We start from the raw sequence: 15,459 nt of genomic DNA on the forward strand, positions 1-15,459 counted from the left end.
CAGCAGGAGTGTCTCAGGCTCTGCTGGGGCCCAGCACAGGACACAGGAGCTCTGCAGAGGAGGCTTGTCCATGTGCTGGGCTCTTTGTGTTCCCACCTCACCCTCTGCTCAGCAGCCTTGTCTTGTGGAAACACTTTGAAAATCAATTTAAATGGGTAAATTGGGATGTTAAACAGAAAGGACAGTGTTATCTCTGGATTTCTGCATGGGAATATGATCAAGCAGGTGCCTCAGCCATTGCTGACCCCTGAGTGTACATGACATGGCTGGGGACAGTCCCTGATGGCCTGGAAGGCACAGAGAATTGCATTTTTCTCTTCTTCCTGAGCAGTATTGGAGTGTATTGCAAGCAGAGCAGTGCCCAGAGGCCATAGGGTGAGGGCAGCTCCCAAGAGGTTCTTGCTTAGAGCAAGAAACTGCTGTGGGATGAGCAGGGCCACGAGGAGCAGAGAGCAGACACAGGCTGCAGGGGGTGTCACTCCCAGCAGCCAGACTGAGATCTGGTAAATGGTTTAAATGATATGTTAGCTCTGTTGAAGACTGTGTCAGGAAGAATCAGTATCATTGTCTTTTCAGCCCTGGGATACTGGTCTGCATCCCATTTTGTCATTTTGATGGGATAAGCACAGCAAAATGGGATGTCAATGGTACTGTAATTAGCAGGGAAGGTGTGTGGCTGTCCTTCCATGACTGCATGGTGCTGATGACTCACCAGTGGATACAGACCTGCTGAATAGCCTCTAAATATCCTTGGCTTCATTTTGTTGTGGAGATCAGGCCCTAGACTGTCCCTTGAAACTACTGGGGATGTTTCACTGGGGAAGGGATGAGCCAGCAAGATAATAATTGATTAAAGGCATGGAAAAGGGAGCAGAAAGCTCTGGAGCTGGATTTTCCAGGAGCTCCAAGGTGTGTGGCTCAGAGGCTGCTCAACTCCAGCTGAAGAGGAGAGGTTACCACAAACTTGTTTAAACTTAACCATAAGTGTTTTTACCTGGAGAAACTTGGAATGTTGACAAAGTAATCTCTAAACCAAAAAAATCTAGTATCACTGTGTCAATATTGTTTCCATTCCTTGGAATTTCCACAAAGAGCTCTTTTTAGCTGCTTTATACTTGTTTTTTTGTTGTCGTTATTTTCCCCAAAACAACTATAAAAGCATTAACACTTTATATTTGGTGAAATCCCATTTTCTTGGGCATGAATAATCTCAGCAATAGTTGGGTAAGGTGACTGTTAAAGGCTTCTCAGAAAAGCTTTTGGAATTTTATTATTTTTGAGTGAAACTTTTTTGTTGCTGTTGTTTTTCCCAAAACAACTACAAAAGCATTAACACTTTATATTTGGTAAAATCCCATTCTCTTGGGTGTGAATAATCTCAGCAATAGTTTGGGTAAGGTGACTGTTAAAGGCTTCTCAGAAAAGCTTTTGGAATTTTATTATTTTTGAGTGAAACTTTTCAACTCCAAAAGCCATGACATGTCTGAACTGAGGCTGGTGGTTAATTAAGCTTTGTTAATTCTGTGCTGTCTCAGGCCTTAGCAAAGAGAGGTGTGCCCTCTCCACTTTGTCCTTGCTTCACTGCAGACCCTGGGCATGCTGGAGATGTGGCTGTGACTGACCAGGCCAGGCTGAGACATGCAAACGAGTTCCCTGCAGAGAAATTCATGGCTTGGAGTGGCACTGATGCCATCACTGGGCTGGGGTGTTCTGGGGTGAAATCCTCTGGTCTCCATGCCACAGGAGCCACCCTGCTCAGCTGCTGTTCACACCTGGGTTACACACAGTGCTGTCCAAGGCTCTGAGCTCCCATGAGTACAGCCAAGCCTTTACTAACCTCCTCTGCCAATGTGACACCTCTGATTTATTGAAGGGTCTGATGGAATCAAACATTCTGTTCTGATGAGACCATTTCATCCACAGGTATTGTAAATATTTTTTCATGATGTCTGGGAGGAATGATGAGGAGGACTCCATGTTCTCAAAAGTCTAATTTATTACTTTATTATACTATATTATATTAATACTATACTAAAGAATACAGGAAGGATACTTACTGAATGCTAAAAAGATAATAATGATGAAAACTGGTGACTCTCTCCAGAGTCTGACACAGCTTAGCCCTGATTGGCCAAAGAGTGAAAACAACTCACACCAGAACCCAATGAAACAATCACCTGTGGGTAAACAATCTCCAACCACATTCCACATGAGCACAACACAGGAGACGCAAATGAGATAAGAGTTGTTTTCCTTTTCTCTGAGGCCTCTTGCTGCCTTTCAGCTTCCCAGGAGAAAAAACCTTGGCGAAGGAATCACATTCAGAGAATGTGAATGTGAATGACACAGGCACAACCTGCTGACTGGCTTCCTCAAAGCTTTGTTAATTTTAGCAGCCTTAGCTGAACAAATCTGCATGTCTGAGACAGGAGAATTTTCTGGACTCTCCATCCCTCAGAGTTTTTGCATGCCTGCCAAAAGGTGGGGAGTTCAGCAAGGGGCTCAAGCACTGGCATGCAGGTGTGCCAGCTGATCCTGCTTCTGGCTGCCCTGCAGCTGGGCTCTGCAGAGCAGATGTGTCTGCTTGGCTTGGGGAGAACGAGGTGCTGCATGGCAGGGTGTGTTCTACAGAGAGGAGAGCAGAATAATGAAAGCTCCAGAGTGAAAATAGCCCACACTGCTCTGCAAGGAGGGAATGGTGGCTGTGCAGGGGAGTTTTGGAGCTGGTCTGTGCTTGGAGTCCTCTGAGTGGGGCTTTGGGTGGGAGCATGACCTACACTCCTACTGCACAATTTTAGTGTTGGCACAAATAAGGTGTGTGGGGGTCAGTGGGGGTAGTTTTTTACTCTCTTGGTTGGAAACAGCTTTCTCAAATAAATCATACTGATGGGGACGTACCTGAGTGGTTCTTTGTGTGGGTGGGAGAGAGGGGCCCTGCAGTAGATGCCACATTGATGGAGGGAGCTCTTTGGATTTTTAAGGCTTACATGAGACTCTGCCAGGGTGATATGGCTTGGTAAAAGAAATATCTGACTCAACATCTGGAATTAAAACTCAATAAAAATAAAATTGAGGGGGCACACCAGCAATGGTAAGTTCCTATGAATGACATTAAGATTAATTGCACTTTTACAGAGTTCAACTTGCAGCTAAAGAAATGTATTTGAATGATATTAAATCATAGCATTAATATTAAAAGGCTAAATTTATATTAAATCAATCAAAATAGGGACCAGCATTAACTGTGAATGTAAGGTAAAGAATTCCCTGTGAGTGTTCAAATCAGTAACTTGCCAAGTACCAATACTGCATTTGATTTGTCTTTTTACTCCTGGGCATAATGTAGTACCAGAAAGTTTTCTTATGATCCTTTTCCTGCTGGCAAATATTTTACTCTATCCTGTAGCAAAGAGAGCAACATCCCCAAAGATTTTCTCCCATAAGCAGCAGTGCTTTGAATCCCTAGTGAGAGAAATTCCAGAGAGCTAACTCAAGCTGTGTGCTGCAGCCTCCCAGGATTTGAGGTAGCACCCAGACTTCAGAGCTGTGCTGTTTAGTCCATAAAGGTGTGTTATTTTTAGTCTAGGAAAACTCTTTTTTCTTTTACATAAGCAATTTTTTACGGATTTAGAATTGGTAAATCTAACATTGCTACTCTAAAATACACAAACCCAGAGATTTCTGGCTCTCACTGTTTTCTGTAGGAAAAAACCACTCTGTTGATACTTTTTAATGTTCAATTTAATATTAAGAAAATTAATAACTGCAAGTCATTCAGGATGAACCTGCAAGTTTAAAATTAAACTTATTTTTAAGCTTTCTTCCTTGAATTTAGGCGTTAGCAGAGATAGGCTAAAAAGGTTTAGGTCATAAATGATGAATTTTAAAATTATGCTGATTTGCTTGAAGTACGAACCTTTAGAATCACCCTCCTCCTTTTCTATTTTCCTTTTCTCAGCCAAGTGTCTAAGTGGGAGTGTTTAGAGCAGAGGCAGCTGCTGCTCAGTGCCACACACTCTCAAACAATGATCAAAGCACAGCTACCTGACTTACCAACTCCTTAAGTCTCCTCAGTAAGCTGCAAACTTTAAGAACTTTAAGTGTAAATTCAGAAGAAAAAGGTGTGATTTATTCTTATTTCTCCATGGTGGGGGAAGAAACCTGTGCTGGAGGATGCCTGGCAGTGAGCTGAGCCCCACTCCCACGCAGTTTGTCAGCACTGTTGCTGTGGGAAGTGAAGATAAAAGTGGAACACCTCTATTCTGAGCAGTTTCTACATCCTGGGAGCAAGCTGAGGAGCTTTCCTGGCTCAGCTGTGCTCTTGCTGTCATGTCCCAGTACTGCCCAGAACAGGGCTGAAAACCTGTCAGTGCAGGTGATGGTTCCTCAGGAAGGCAGGAATGAGCTGTGCCTGCAGGGCTTAAACTCCTCTGTGGCCTCACAAGTAACTTGGTGTAATTAGTTGACACCTTGAAATATGTTTTCATTATATTTAGTCAGATATCTTCCAGGCAGGCAGTCCCAAAATCACTTTGCAGTCTTTGGAAAGAGAACTTTAGTGCTGGGAGAGCTTGGTGTGAGAGCTGTTCAATATTGTTCCCATTTTTTGGAACTTCAGAAAGAGCTCTTTTTAGCTGCTTTATGCTTGGTTGTTGTTGTTTTTCCCAAAACAACTACAAAAGCAATAACATTTTATATTTGGTAAAATCGAAGATGTTATTGCTTTTATAACAATTAAATAGAACTCGGTGTGAGAAGCATCTGCTGATTGCATCAGATCTGAGACAGAAAATACAGATGTCTGTCCCCCTGTATACCTGTCCCAGCTTCAGCCCCCTCATGTCAGTGGAAGTGCTGTGTGGCAGCAGCTCTGTGACCACAGAGAAAAACACAACTTTCCCAGGCATTGTGCTGGGAAGGGCTGTGAGAAGATCAGAGAAAAAAATGAGAAACAATTCCTATCTCCACTTGCTCACCTGCTACTGTGAACACATGGAATGTGTGACAGAGATTTGTTTACCAAAGGGTGGTTTCTTAATTAACCAATAGTGATAGTGTTTTAATTAAAGGACCAATCCAGCTGTATCATAAATGTCTATAAAAACAATGGGTTTCTTAATAAAAATAGAGATTGAGCAGCTTTCTGTGAATCACAGAGTCTATAATAATTATTACCCAGCTGGGGGGCTATTACTACACACTGCTGCTATCTCTAATCCTCTTATCTAAACCTCTTCTCTGAACATCTTCTCCAAACCTCTTCTCTCTGAACATCTCCTCTAAACCTCTTCTCTCTGCCCCTCTTCTCCCTGGCAGGTCGGTGGCACAAAGACGGGAGTGGTGCGCTACGTGGGAGAGACGGATTTTGCCAAAGGAGAGTGGTGTGGAGTGGAGCTGGATGAGCCCCTGGGCAAGAACGATGGGGCAGTTGCTGGCACAAGGTACTGGGTGCTCTGAACCCCTGCACACCTCCTGGGTGCCCGGGGGGCAAATGCCATCAGCTCCAGGAGGAGAGTTGGTGGGTTTTTCTGAGTTCTTATGGGATCTTAGAGGAATCTATCATACTTGAGATGGCTCAGCTACTTGGAGTGGCATAAAATTAGTAGGATGGCTTCTGAGATGGTGTTGGAAACAGAAAAGTTTTAATAAAAGGTAAAATAACAAAGCTCTCAGAGAAAAACTGAGCCAAGGGGCAAGAGGTTCTTGCTACAAACACTCTACAAAAACGATTATTTATTTTGTTCTTTTTCTAGTGAATTACTTAGGTGGACTTTTTGGCTTCTGTCTAATTAGGTAACCTTAGGTTTGAGGTGAAGTCTCAAAGGTCTTATGAGGTGTCTTTTTACCAAATTGAGGAGAGAAACTTCTGGGCTTTTTTCTTTTATTAAGGACACAAAGGATAATTTGGTTACTCTGTCAGCATTCCGACAGAGAGTTAGAGCTGTGTTGGTTGACTGTTGTGGGCTGGGAGGAAGAGTCTAATTTTGAGTGTTTTAGGTTTTTGGATAGCCTTGCAGGGAGATCAATACAAACCTCATCACTGGGCCACTTTAAAGCAGGATCAGATAACTTCTGTGAAGGAGGAACCTGAATGGCTTCAGGAAACAGGAGAAGGTAGGGAGAGAAGATAACTTACAGTGGGATTTAATTTTTGCTAGAAACTGATTCTGTTGATTGTATTAGCTCTGCTTTCTACCACACATTCCTGTCATAAACTTCTTGTGCTATGTTACCCTGTCAGAACTACAAAGATTTTACTTTCTTTTCTCCTCAGCTTAATGTTTTATTCTGTTCATTCTGGGAACAGATTTCCAGAGAACTGAAAGAACAGTTGCTGGTTGTTTTGTGTCCTTGTACTAATTCTGTAGTGGGAATAGGTGTCTGCTGATGGATCTTATCACCTCTGACTCCCTAAGCCCCTCCACTCTTTTCTTTTCCAAAAAAGACCTTGTACCTATAAAACTAGGCAAGGACATCTCACAGGCTTGCTGGGAAGCTCTTTCTATTCTTGTGGAGTTTAGTTAATGGAATGACCCAGGCCTTGGATCTTGAAATTGGTGGTGCTCAAATCTGAATTATACAGTAGCTCTTTCACCATGATTCAAATACAGGGGCAGCTGATTCCTTGTCCTACACAAGTTCCTTAAGTGGGAAATACTGTTGGTTTCTTGGAACTTCTGAAGGCAGACTGGCTTTAAAGGTGAGATTTGTCTTTCACTGAATTAACTAGGTTGGAAAAGACCTTTGATGTCATCAAGACCAACCTATAGCTTTGAAACTAAGGAGCTACGAGTTCCTGCCTTGTTAGATCTCAGGTTCTGTAATAAAGATTTCTTATGTTGGGTGAGCCCTTTCTGTCCAGCAGCCATGTGCTTTCATTTAAATGAGGAGAAAAGCTGTCTTGTTCAATGTCAGGGCAAGAAAGCAGTAAATGGTTTCTTATGTTGGGTGAGCCTTTTTTTTGTCCAGCAGCCACGTGCTTTCATTTAAATGGAGGAGAAAAGCTGTCTTGTTCAATGTCAGGGCAAGAAAGCAGTAAATGATTGGCAGCAGATGGCTGAGTTTCTGCCTGTTCTCAAAATAAAAGAGCCAGGATGGCAGAGAATAAATCATGGAGTGAATGCAAGTCCCTGCTTTCTTTATCATACCATTCAAACAATCTGGAAGATTAATCTTCATGGTGCTCAGAAAGCATTTATTGTCTCTGTGCACGTGGAAGGTGTGAAAGGCAGATGTGAGTGTGGTGCTGTCTGCCTCTCATCCTTGTACCTCTGTTGCTGTGGTTTTGAAATCCAACTTTTGGAAGTCATCTGTCTTCTGAAACTGCTTCATCTTGGCTGGGGCTGTTCTGGTGTGTGCCCTGTCTGCAGAGGCTTCTCCTTTGCTTCACACTGTTCAGGGCAAGGCTGCAGCATTGTCCATGTCTGTCCTTCCTCCCACCTTTGGTCTCCTTGTAGCAGGTGCCCATTTAGCAGCAGTGCTTTGGAGAAGCTAACCCAGTCCAACCAACTCCCCTGGGGCAGGCAGGCCCCCCCGAGTCAGCCCTCCCTGCTTGCTGTGGCAGCATGCAGTTCTTGGGGCTGGGCTGCTCTTGTCCTGCCAGGATCAGCCTGGGCAGGGCTGTCAGGACTCTGCAGGCTGTGCTTTGGTGGTGGTTGCCATCTAGTGAGCATTGGCCAGCAAGCCCAGCACTGCCTGCTGCAGCTGCAGCAGGAGAGTGAGGCCAAAACTGCAGCTCAGGGCCCTGAGGCTGGTGGAAGCAGCAGAGGAGCCTTTGGTGACATTGTCCACAGGCAGCTCCACTTGGGCTGGTGGTGAACTGGCTGAAATTTGGGGTGGCTTGTCAGATTATGTCTTTGTCTGGCCCAGAGATAGAGTAACTGAGAGGTTTTATAAAAACTTTTATTCCATTTTAAGTCTCATGACAATACAGATGTTATAATTAATGCTATTATAATCAGAAGCCAACTATTTCTTAATTACAATATATTATAAGGGTTTCTTGGTCTATCAGCTTTAGCCACACCATGCTATAAGTGCCTTAAAGCAAATCATCTAAAATTACCCCTCGTGGGTCTTAGTACAATGCATCTTTTGTAGTTTTATTTCTCTAAAGTATCCAGTCCAATTTGCAAGGCCATCTTCCGAAACTTGTTTCTTGCTCCATTTCTCTCTCAGCAATATCTATCCCATTCCATGGCATCTCTAAGTCAGTATTTCTTATCTCAAGGTTTGCATACAGATGCTCACTGTGTGAGCGTTCTGTCAGGCTTTGGAAATTCTCCATAAATTCACTTCCCATGGTGGGTCACTGCAGGTTCAGGTGTGGGTATGCAGCAAGGGAAGGCCCAGGGCTGGGCTTTCCCAGCAGCTGTGGGTCAGGAGCAGTGGCCCAGGGGACAGGGTGTCACTGTGGGCAGCCCTCTGTGCATCAGGTGGTGCTGATCTGCACTGAGCTTTGCTGCATCTGCTTTCCTGTCTGCACAGAGACTGCAGAGGTGCTGGTGTGGTGTGGTTTGGTGTCAGTTCCACAAAGCCAAGCAAGTTCCATGGACTCATCTCTAGTAATTTAAATGTGACCTGCTTATTTTAATGTTCTCCCTTCTCTCTCTGCTCCAGTAAGAGTCCTTGCTCACTAAACTGCCCAGACCTTTTACTTTTGCATTGTTTGTCAGCCTTGGATACTGAAGATTTTTCCATCTATTTCAACATATGCTGTGCTGTTTTCCACCTGCAGTTTGCATTGCCATCACTTTTCTGCCCTGTTTCCTCTCTGCAGCGTGAGTACAGAGCTCCTCCACACTCAGTGAGAGCAGCTCTTGGTTTCCATGTAGATTTTTTTTTTCTTCCAAGTGGTTTGGACCCAATTCCTGCTTCTGAATTATAAAAGTTAATTGCAACCACTTTCAATCTGGACTGAAAGAAAATGGGCAGACATAGTGATGCAAGTTTGAACTTGCTAAGAGCTGTCAGAGGCTTTTAAGGGAATTAACATTTGGAATTGTTGAGCAGCCATGAGTACCAGGCTGTGCTTACAGCAGGCAGAGCTGTGGAAGGGGCTGTTGGCCTGCCTGTGCCTACTGGAATTTGGGAAGATGATGCTGAGCAGGGCTTTGGCAGGTTTTCAAGAGGTCAGCCTGTGGTGTGGCTGGTTTTTAAAACCCAAGGGCCTGTGTTGGCAGGAAGCTGAGGAGGCTGAGAGATCTGGGGTTGTAGAGGGGTTGTTTAAAGTTTGTTATAGAAAAAACATGGATCTGAGCTGATGTTTAAAATTTAATTTTATTCTCATCTGGCTGGAGATCAGGCTGTTCCCTGGCCTCCCAAGCACACAGGGGTCTGCCTGTGACACAGCTGTATGGCTGCCAGCTCTTAAAAATAAAAGGGAGTTGGAGAAACAGCTGCTCACATCTGGAGAGTGAGAAAACTTGTTCTAATAAAACTGGATTTGTGTAATTTAGTCATTAGAACCTGCTTTTTTATATTAACATAGGACAGATTGTTTTATGGCCCAGTATTTAGTCCTGTTCTTGCTGGGAGGCCTGTGAGAAAGCTCTTAGAGGAGCTTTTTGTTGTTCAGCTGCTGCCCTGAACTCGGGGACACAATGCTGGAGGTGATCTGGTTTTTCTTGCTGCAGTGCAGCTGGCCAGCAGCAAATGAACCTTGGCTTCTGCTGGTCAGCCAAGGCCCTCAAGGTGTTTCCAGGGTTTGACACTGACTTGTGGCTCATTTTTGTTCTGGAAGAGGGCTCTGGAGAGGCAGAATCATCGGGCTCAGTGCAGTTGTGGAAGAGACCATGCACTGTAATTATCTGGTCCTCCCTTTTCCATGCTTTCATCTTTCCAAGTTTGTTGACATAGGAAACAGTTTCTCTGCCACCCAAAGGAGGTGGCACACGCTGGAGTTTGCTGTAATGGTATTTTTAGCTTCAAAGGTTTGAGCTGCTGTTTTGGTAGGAAAGATTTTTACCCTGTGGAACATTTGTTCAGAACTGTGTGATTCAGATCTTTTTATTTGACAGAGTCACGGGGTGGGTCAGGTTGGAAGGGACCACAGTTGCTCATCTAGTCCAACCTTCCTGTTCAGGAAGGGTTATCCCAGAGCACATGGCATGGTATTGTGTCTGGAAGGTTCTGGAATATCCCCACAGCTTCTCTGGGCAGCCTGTTCAGGGCTTGGGTCACTGTACAGGGAAGAAGTTCTTCCTCAATTTTAGCTGGAACTTCCTGCCCGTGGCCTCTTGTCTCATTGCTGAGCTCACAGAATAGAGCCTTGTCCATCTTTGACATCTCCTGCAGACACACTTTACTACATCACTGTCCTCAAAGTAGGGTGAAGAGCACACCCAGATTTTGGGAAGGTTGGTGGTGAGGAAGGAGTGCTTGTGCTGTGGCTGTGTTTATGTTCAGGCTGCCAGCTGTGTCTTTCCTGGCATCTTACCAAAGTGCACAGCAGCTGGTGCTTGGCAATTATCTCAGGTCCCCCTGCTAAATTACCACAAATGCAAACAGGGAGATTGCCAGTACTGCAAGTAGGAAAGGAGAATAATCCAATTGCTTGTACACAGGAAAGGTGGTTGTTTATTCTGGAGAAAAGGAGACTCGGGGGTGACCTTACACTCTACAGCTCCCTGGAAGGTGGCTGTGCTCAGGTGGGGTTGGGCTCTTTCTCCAGGCAGCACTGACAGAACCAGAGGACAGACTGAGGCTGCATTAGGAAAACTCTTTTCACAGAAAGGGTGATAAAGTTCTGGAATGGCTGCCTGGGGAGGAGGTGGAGTCACCATCCCTGGGTGTGTTTAACAAAGCCTGAATGTGGCACTGGGTGCCAGGGTTGAGTTGAGGTGTTTGGGCTGGGTTGGACTCAATGCTCTTTAAAGTCTCTTCCAACCCAGTGGTTCTGTGAATTCTGTGAAAGCACCCAGAGATGAGCTGTGGGTTTTGTACTGCTTGGCAGTGCCATTCTGCAAGGCTTGGGTGAGTTGGCTGCTCTGCCACTTCTCACCAGGTGCATCTCCTGCATTCCAGGTACTTTCAGTGCCCACCCAAGTTTGGCCTCTTTGCTCCCATCCACAAGGTGATCCGCATCGGGTTCCCATCAACCAGCCCTGCCAAGGCAAAGAAGAGCAAGAGGATGGCCATGGGGGTGTCAGCCCTGACCCACAGCCCCAGCAGCTCCTCCATCAGCTCCGTCAGCTCCGTGGCCTCCTCGGTCGGGGGCAGGCCCAGCCGCAGTGGGCTGGTGAGTATTGCATGATAATTTCCCTGGTCTCTGCTCCTCAGTCCACCTTTGTGACCCAGCTGCCCCAAGCTGGAGGACTGGGGTTTTCTTCCAGGGCAGCTGCTCCTCCAGCATTCCCGAGGTGAGGGGGGTGGAGTGTGGGACTGTGTTACACACCTCACAGTCTCCCTCCAAGTAATGGACACCAAGCAGCTGTGCCCATGGAAGAGCCTGAAGTGCACTTTGCAGTGGGATGAATCTCAGTTCTGCTGTCAAGAGCAGGTTTATAAAGATGCCTGCAGAAAAAGGACACTCTTTCCAGTCTCACGTGGTCATGCTGCTCCACTGAGCAGCTGTGCAGAGCTCCTGCTGTGGCTGTCTCGCTGTGGAGGGTGACAATGTCCTGGGTCACATGCCTGGGGTTTTGGCAGGTGCTCAGGCAGGCAGAAAGCAGAGCAGGCAGTGATACTGTTAAAAGTTCTAGCTCTGCTGTGGTGCTGCTGCAGAACACCCACAGCCCTCTTGGCTGGGAACAAGGGTGCAGTGTCATTCCTGGGAGTGGATCAAATAACTCCATACTGGTCTCCACTTGAGATCAGTCTACCCAGCTGAGCTCACTCTTTGGGATTTCATCAGTGCAGGCCAGCAATAAAATCTATCTAAGAAGGCGGATGATAGAATGCATGATAATTTCCCTGACCCAGTTCCCACCCTATGTTGTGCCCTTTGGGAAATGTTGTGTTCACTGCAGTGCTGAAGAGCAATTGAGCTCGTGAGCATTGTCCAGATGTTTCTCAGACTTCACCGCCCCTGTAGGGCCCAGAGCTGGAGCTGCAGCTCTCTTCATAATGAATGATCATTAGGTGAGCAGCATTCCAGATTTAACAGGGGACTTGAGCTGTTCTGGACAGGACACAGCTTCACCCCATCTCTTTTGAACTCTTTCCCAGCTGACAGAGACCTCGTCCCGCTATGCCAGGAAGATCTCTGGCACCACAGCTCTGCAGGAGGCCCTGAAGGAGAAGCAGCAGCACATTGAGCAGCTGCTGGCAGAGCGGGACCTGGAGCGGGCAGAGGTGGCCAAAGCCACCAGCCACATCTGCGAGGTGGAGAAGGAGATTGCCATCATGAAGGCCCAGCACGAGCAGGTAGGAGGTGGTAGGGCTTTTATCACTAGCTCTCAGATGTCTGAATTATATTCCCTGAAAGTGTCAGATCATTACCACTGTGTGGGAAACTGGGGCTCTGAATTTCTGCCTTTTATCTGGTGAGTTAAGCTGATGATGTTTCTCCTCCCAGTGTCACATGTGCTAACTCTGCCCTGAGCCAGGAGCAGGGAAAGGACTGTGCCAGATCTGAGGCAGTAGATAGTTTGTGTCTGCTGGATCAATACATTTCAATGCTGAAATGCAAGTGCAAGGCAAATGAATCTGGCTGTGGCTGGGACTGCATTGCAGTGATTTTATGGTGCTGAAGGATCAACTCAATTCATATGCCACTGCTTTCCCACCAGAGAGGATGCTTTTATAACATTAATAAAGGGAGGAAATCTGGAAGGAAAACAGGCTGATTATATATATATATATATTATATATATATAATATATCTGGAAGGAAAACAGGGTGGTGTTTGTTTTTTTGCACAAGCATTTGTACAGAGGCTACTTTATGTATTAACATGCTTAAAGAGAGTTGTGTCTGTGCTGTTTGTCAGTATGTGGTTCTTCATTGTCTGCTGTTGTTCTAAATTCTTTACTCATGCTTTTAAAGCCAAGTGAGCTACCTGGGAGCAGGGATGGCACTGTATGTTTAAGTGGTGGGTCACACCTGCCTGTCAGAAATGCAGGAGAAATTGGGAAATCAACTGCAAGCTGACATTCTTCCTGTGCATTGTGTTTCCCAGTAATTATCTGTAACAAATAAATTATCAGAAGTCTGAAATATGTCTTTTGCTTCATGCCTGGGGCTGAATTGCACTGGCAACCTCTGACCAGATTTCAGAACTTTTCAGGCTTCAAGTTCTTAACTCTAATCAGAGCTGGAGTCTCCAAAAGGATCAGGTCAGAGAGGCACTGAAGCATGGATCACTTACAGCTCCTGGAGAAGGGGCAGTTTTTGTTGTCTTGATCTCTACATCCTGAGCTCTTTGGAAAATGTGCTCTTACCACAGCATCCTCTGAAACAGATCATCAAAACTTTGTTTCCTGGTTCTGCCCCCTCTTGAACAGCTTTGTACTGCTTGAGGCATGGCTAACTTTGTGTCTCGGGCTTGTTTTTTGCTCCAGTATGTCACAGAGGCAGAAGGAAACCTGCAGCGAGCACGAGCCTTGGTGGATGGCATGCAGAAGGAGAAGATTGAGCTACTGAACCAGCTGGAAGAGGAGAAGAGGTAAAGCAGGAGTGGATGGGTGTGAGGGAGGTGAAGTTGTGTGGACAATGTTGAAACCTTTAGGTGCTTTTGACTTAAGGATACAGTGTGAAATAAAAACTGGGTCATAAACAGGCATGTGCACCCTGGGCCATCACAGACCCTCCTGTACAACCTGGATTTGCTGAATCCTCCCCTCTGTTGTGATGGGCTGATCTTGAGGATGTTCTTTGTGAGGAAGGGAAGCCAAACTGGAGTGCAGCCTCACTGCAGTGTGATTCACATGCCAGAGGCTCCCCTCCATGCATTTCTCCTGGTGCATGCATTTCCTCTCTGGATCACAGTGAAGATCTCCGTGTCATTCTTGGAGTCCAGGTGCTCCATGTGTATAATTAAACTCTTCAGTGGGAATAGAAAAACATTTCTGTGTGTGTATTAAATAATTGGAAACAGTGTTGATCTCAATTACTGATGCCCCCCCTGAGGATGAAATGTTCTCTCCTGTATAAGTTTCCCCATACTCCTGGTAGGCAGCTGACTTTCCCAGCTCCAGGAGGACCTTTAACCCAAGGCAGCTGAGTTTTCCTCCAAATATCAACAGATGCCTTCCTCCTCTAATTAGAGGAGGTTCAGACAAGGAAGTTTGTTTATGAAGCTAGTTATGTACACTCACAGCTATTTTTATCTCTAACAGAATCATAGTCCTTACATCTGGCTACTAACTAAACATCCTTAGCCCTTTTTAATCAGTCAAGAGAAAAAGAGGGATGAGTCCAGCAGAAAACTGCATTATTTTCTAATGTTACTGGCTTCTCTCTTCCAAAAGAGGAGTTTCCACAGCATGTCTGTGTTAATGTGTGTGGTTTTATTGCATTTATGCATGACTGGCCTGTAAACTCTGTGGGGAAGGCTCCTCTGTCTGCCAGGGTAGCTCACAGTTCCCCATCCTCTGCCAGGCAGGCAGAGGATCCCATTCCCTTGGGATATTTTGTATGGGCCCTGTGCATTTGGTACAGGAATTGCCCAGTACTTGGATAACAAGGTTTAAATAATCCAGTGAAACCTTGCTGTGCTTGTTTTCAGCATCCTGTGTCAGAACAGTAGCTGTGTGTCTGAGGGGATGTACCTTGCAAAAAGGCCACGCCTGTGTGTGAAAGCTGCTTGTAACTGTCCTGCTCCATGGGGCTTGCTGCTCTGTTTCTGCTGGGCTTTTGTATCCAGAGGTGGTCTGTACCCCTCTCAGGCTTTGATTCTGCAGGCCATTATGTGATTTTTTAATATCACATCATGGGTGGGTAGTTTTAGAGCACAAAAAGCTTAACAGTAGTTTTTGGGCAGCTTTTGCATTTGTTGGCAGTGACCTCTCCATTGATGGTTGCAATAGTCCATAGATGGACTATTGAATTTGGTAAACAGTGAATTTGGTAAACAGTGGAAAGGCTGATGTGCAATGCTGCTGAGACAGAGGGTGCTGAGCTGAGAGTTCCTGATTGCTCTGTGTGTCCCTTCCCTTCCCCAGGAAAGTGGAGGACTTGCAGTTCCGTGTGGAGGAAGAATCCATTACAAAAGGGGATCTGGAGGTAATTCCTTATGATCTTGCCAAAATGTGAGATCCAGAGTTGCATGTGGGGCCTCACTTGAGTGACTTCTGCCACCTTTTGCTCCCCTCTAACAATACTTTACTGATGGCTTTGGACCTGCTGTGAGCTCTGAGGATTGTTCTTTGGTGTGGGGCCCAAGGACTGCTCACACCTGGGGCTGCCTGGAGTTCATCTGTCACTCTGAGTTGCCAAGCCATGTGAAAATCTGTGTCTGAATGTGTTGAACATACATTTCTCCACCCTAGAAATGAATTGACAGTTCAGCTCCTGTCC

At 45.7% G+C, this 15,459-nt stretch overlaps 1 protein-coding gene across 3 annotated transcripts in view; it reads left to right on the top strand.

The window, feature by feature from the left end:
• CLIP2 (CAP-Gly domain containing linker protein 2) overlaps positions 1 to 15,459 on the top strand; it is an 81,376-nt gene that overhangs the window by 43,912 nt on the left and 22,005 nt on the right. For all 3 annotated transcript variants that reach the window (XR_005627149.1, XM_039705776.1, XM_039705777.1), the window contains exons 4-8: positions 5,317 to 5,441; positions 11,026 to 11,239; positions 12,169 to 12,366; positions 13,503 to 13,606; positions 15,105 to 15,165. Coding sequence is in view for 2 of the 3 variants with exons in the window: in XM_039705776.1 (XP_039561710.1) it covers positions 5,317 to 5,441; positions 11,026 to 11,239; positions 12,169 to 12,366; positions 13,503 to 13,606; positions 15,105 to 15,165 (702 nt within the window). In the remaining variant the exon portion in view is untranslated. The remainder of the gene's footprint in view (positions 1 to 5,316; positions 5,442 to 11,025; positions 11,240 to 12,168; positions 12,367 to 13,502; positions 13,607 to 15,104; positions 15,166 to 15,459) is intronic.

The sequence above is a fragment of the Passer montanus genome, unplaced genomic scaffold, assembly GCF_014805655.1.
Source record: "Passer montanus isolate IOZ18808 unplaced genomic scaffold, ASM1480565v1 scaffold184, whole genome shotgun sequence".
Lineage (NCBI taxonomy): Eukaryota > Metazoa > Chordata > Aves > Passeriformes > Passeridae > Passer > Passer montanus.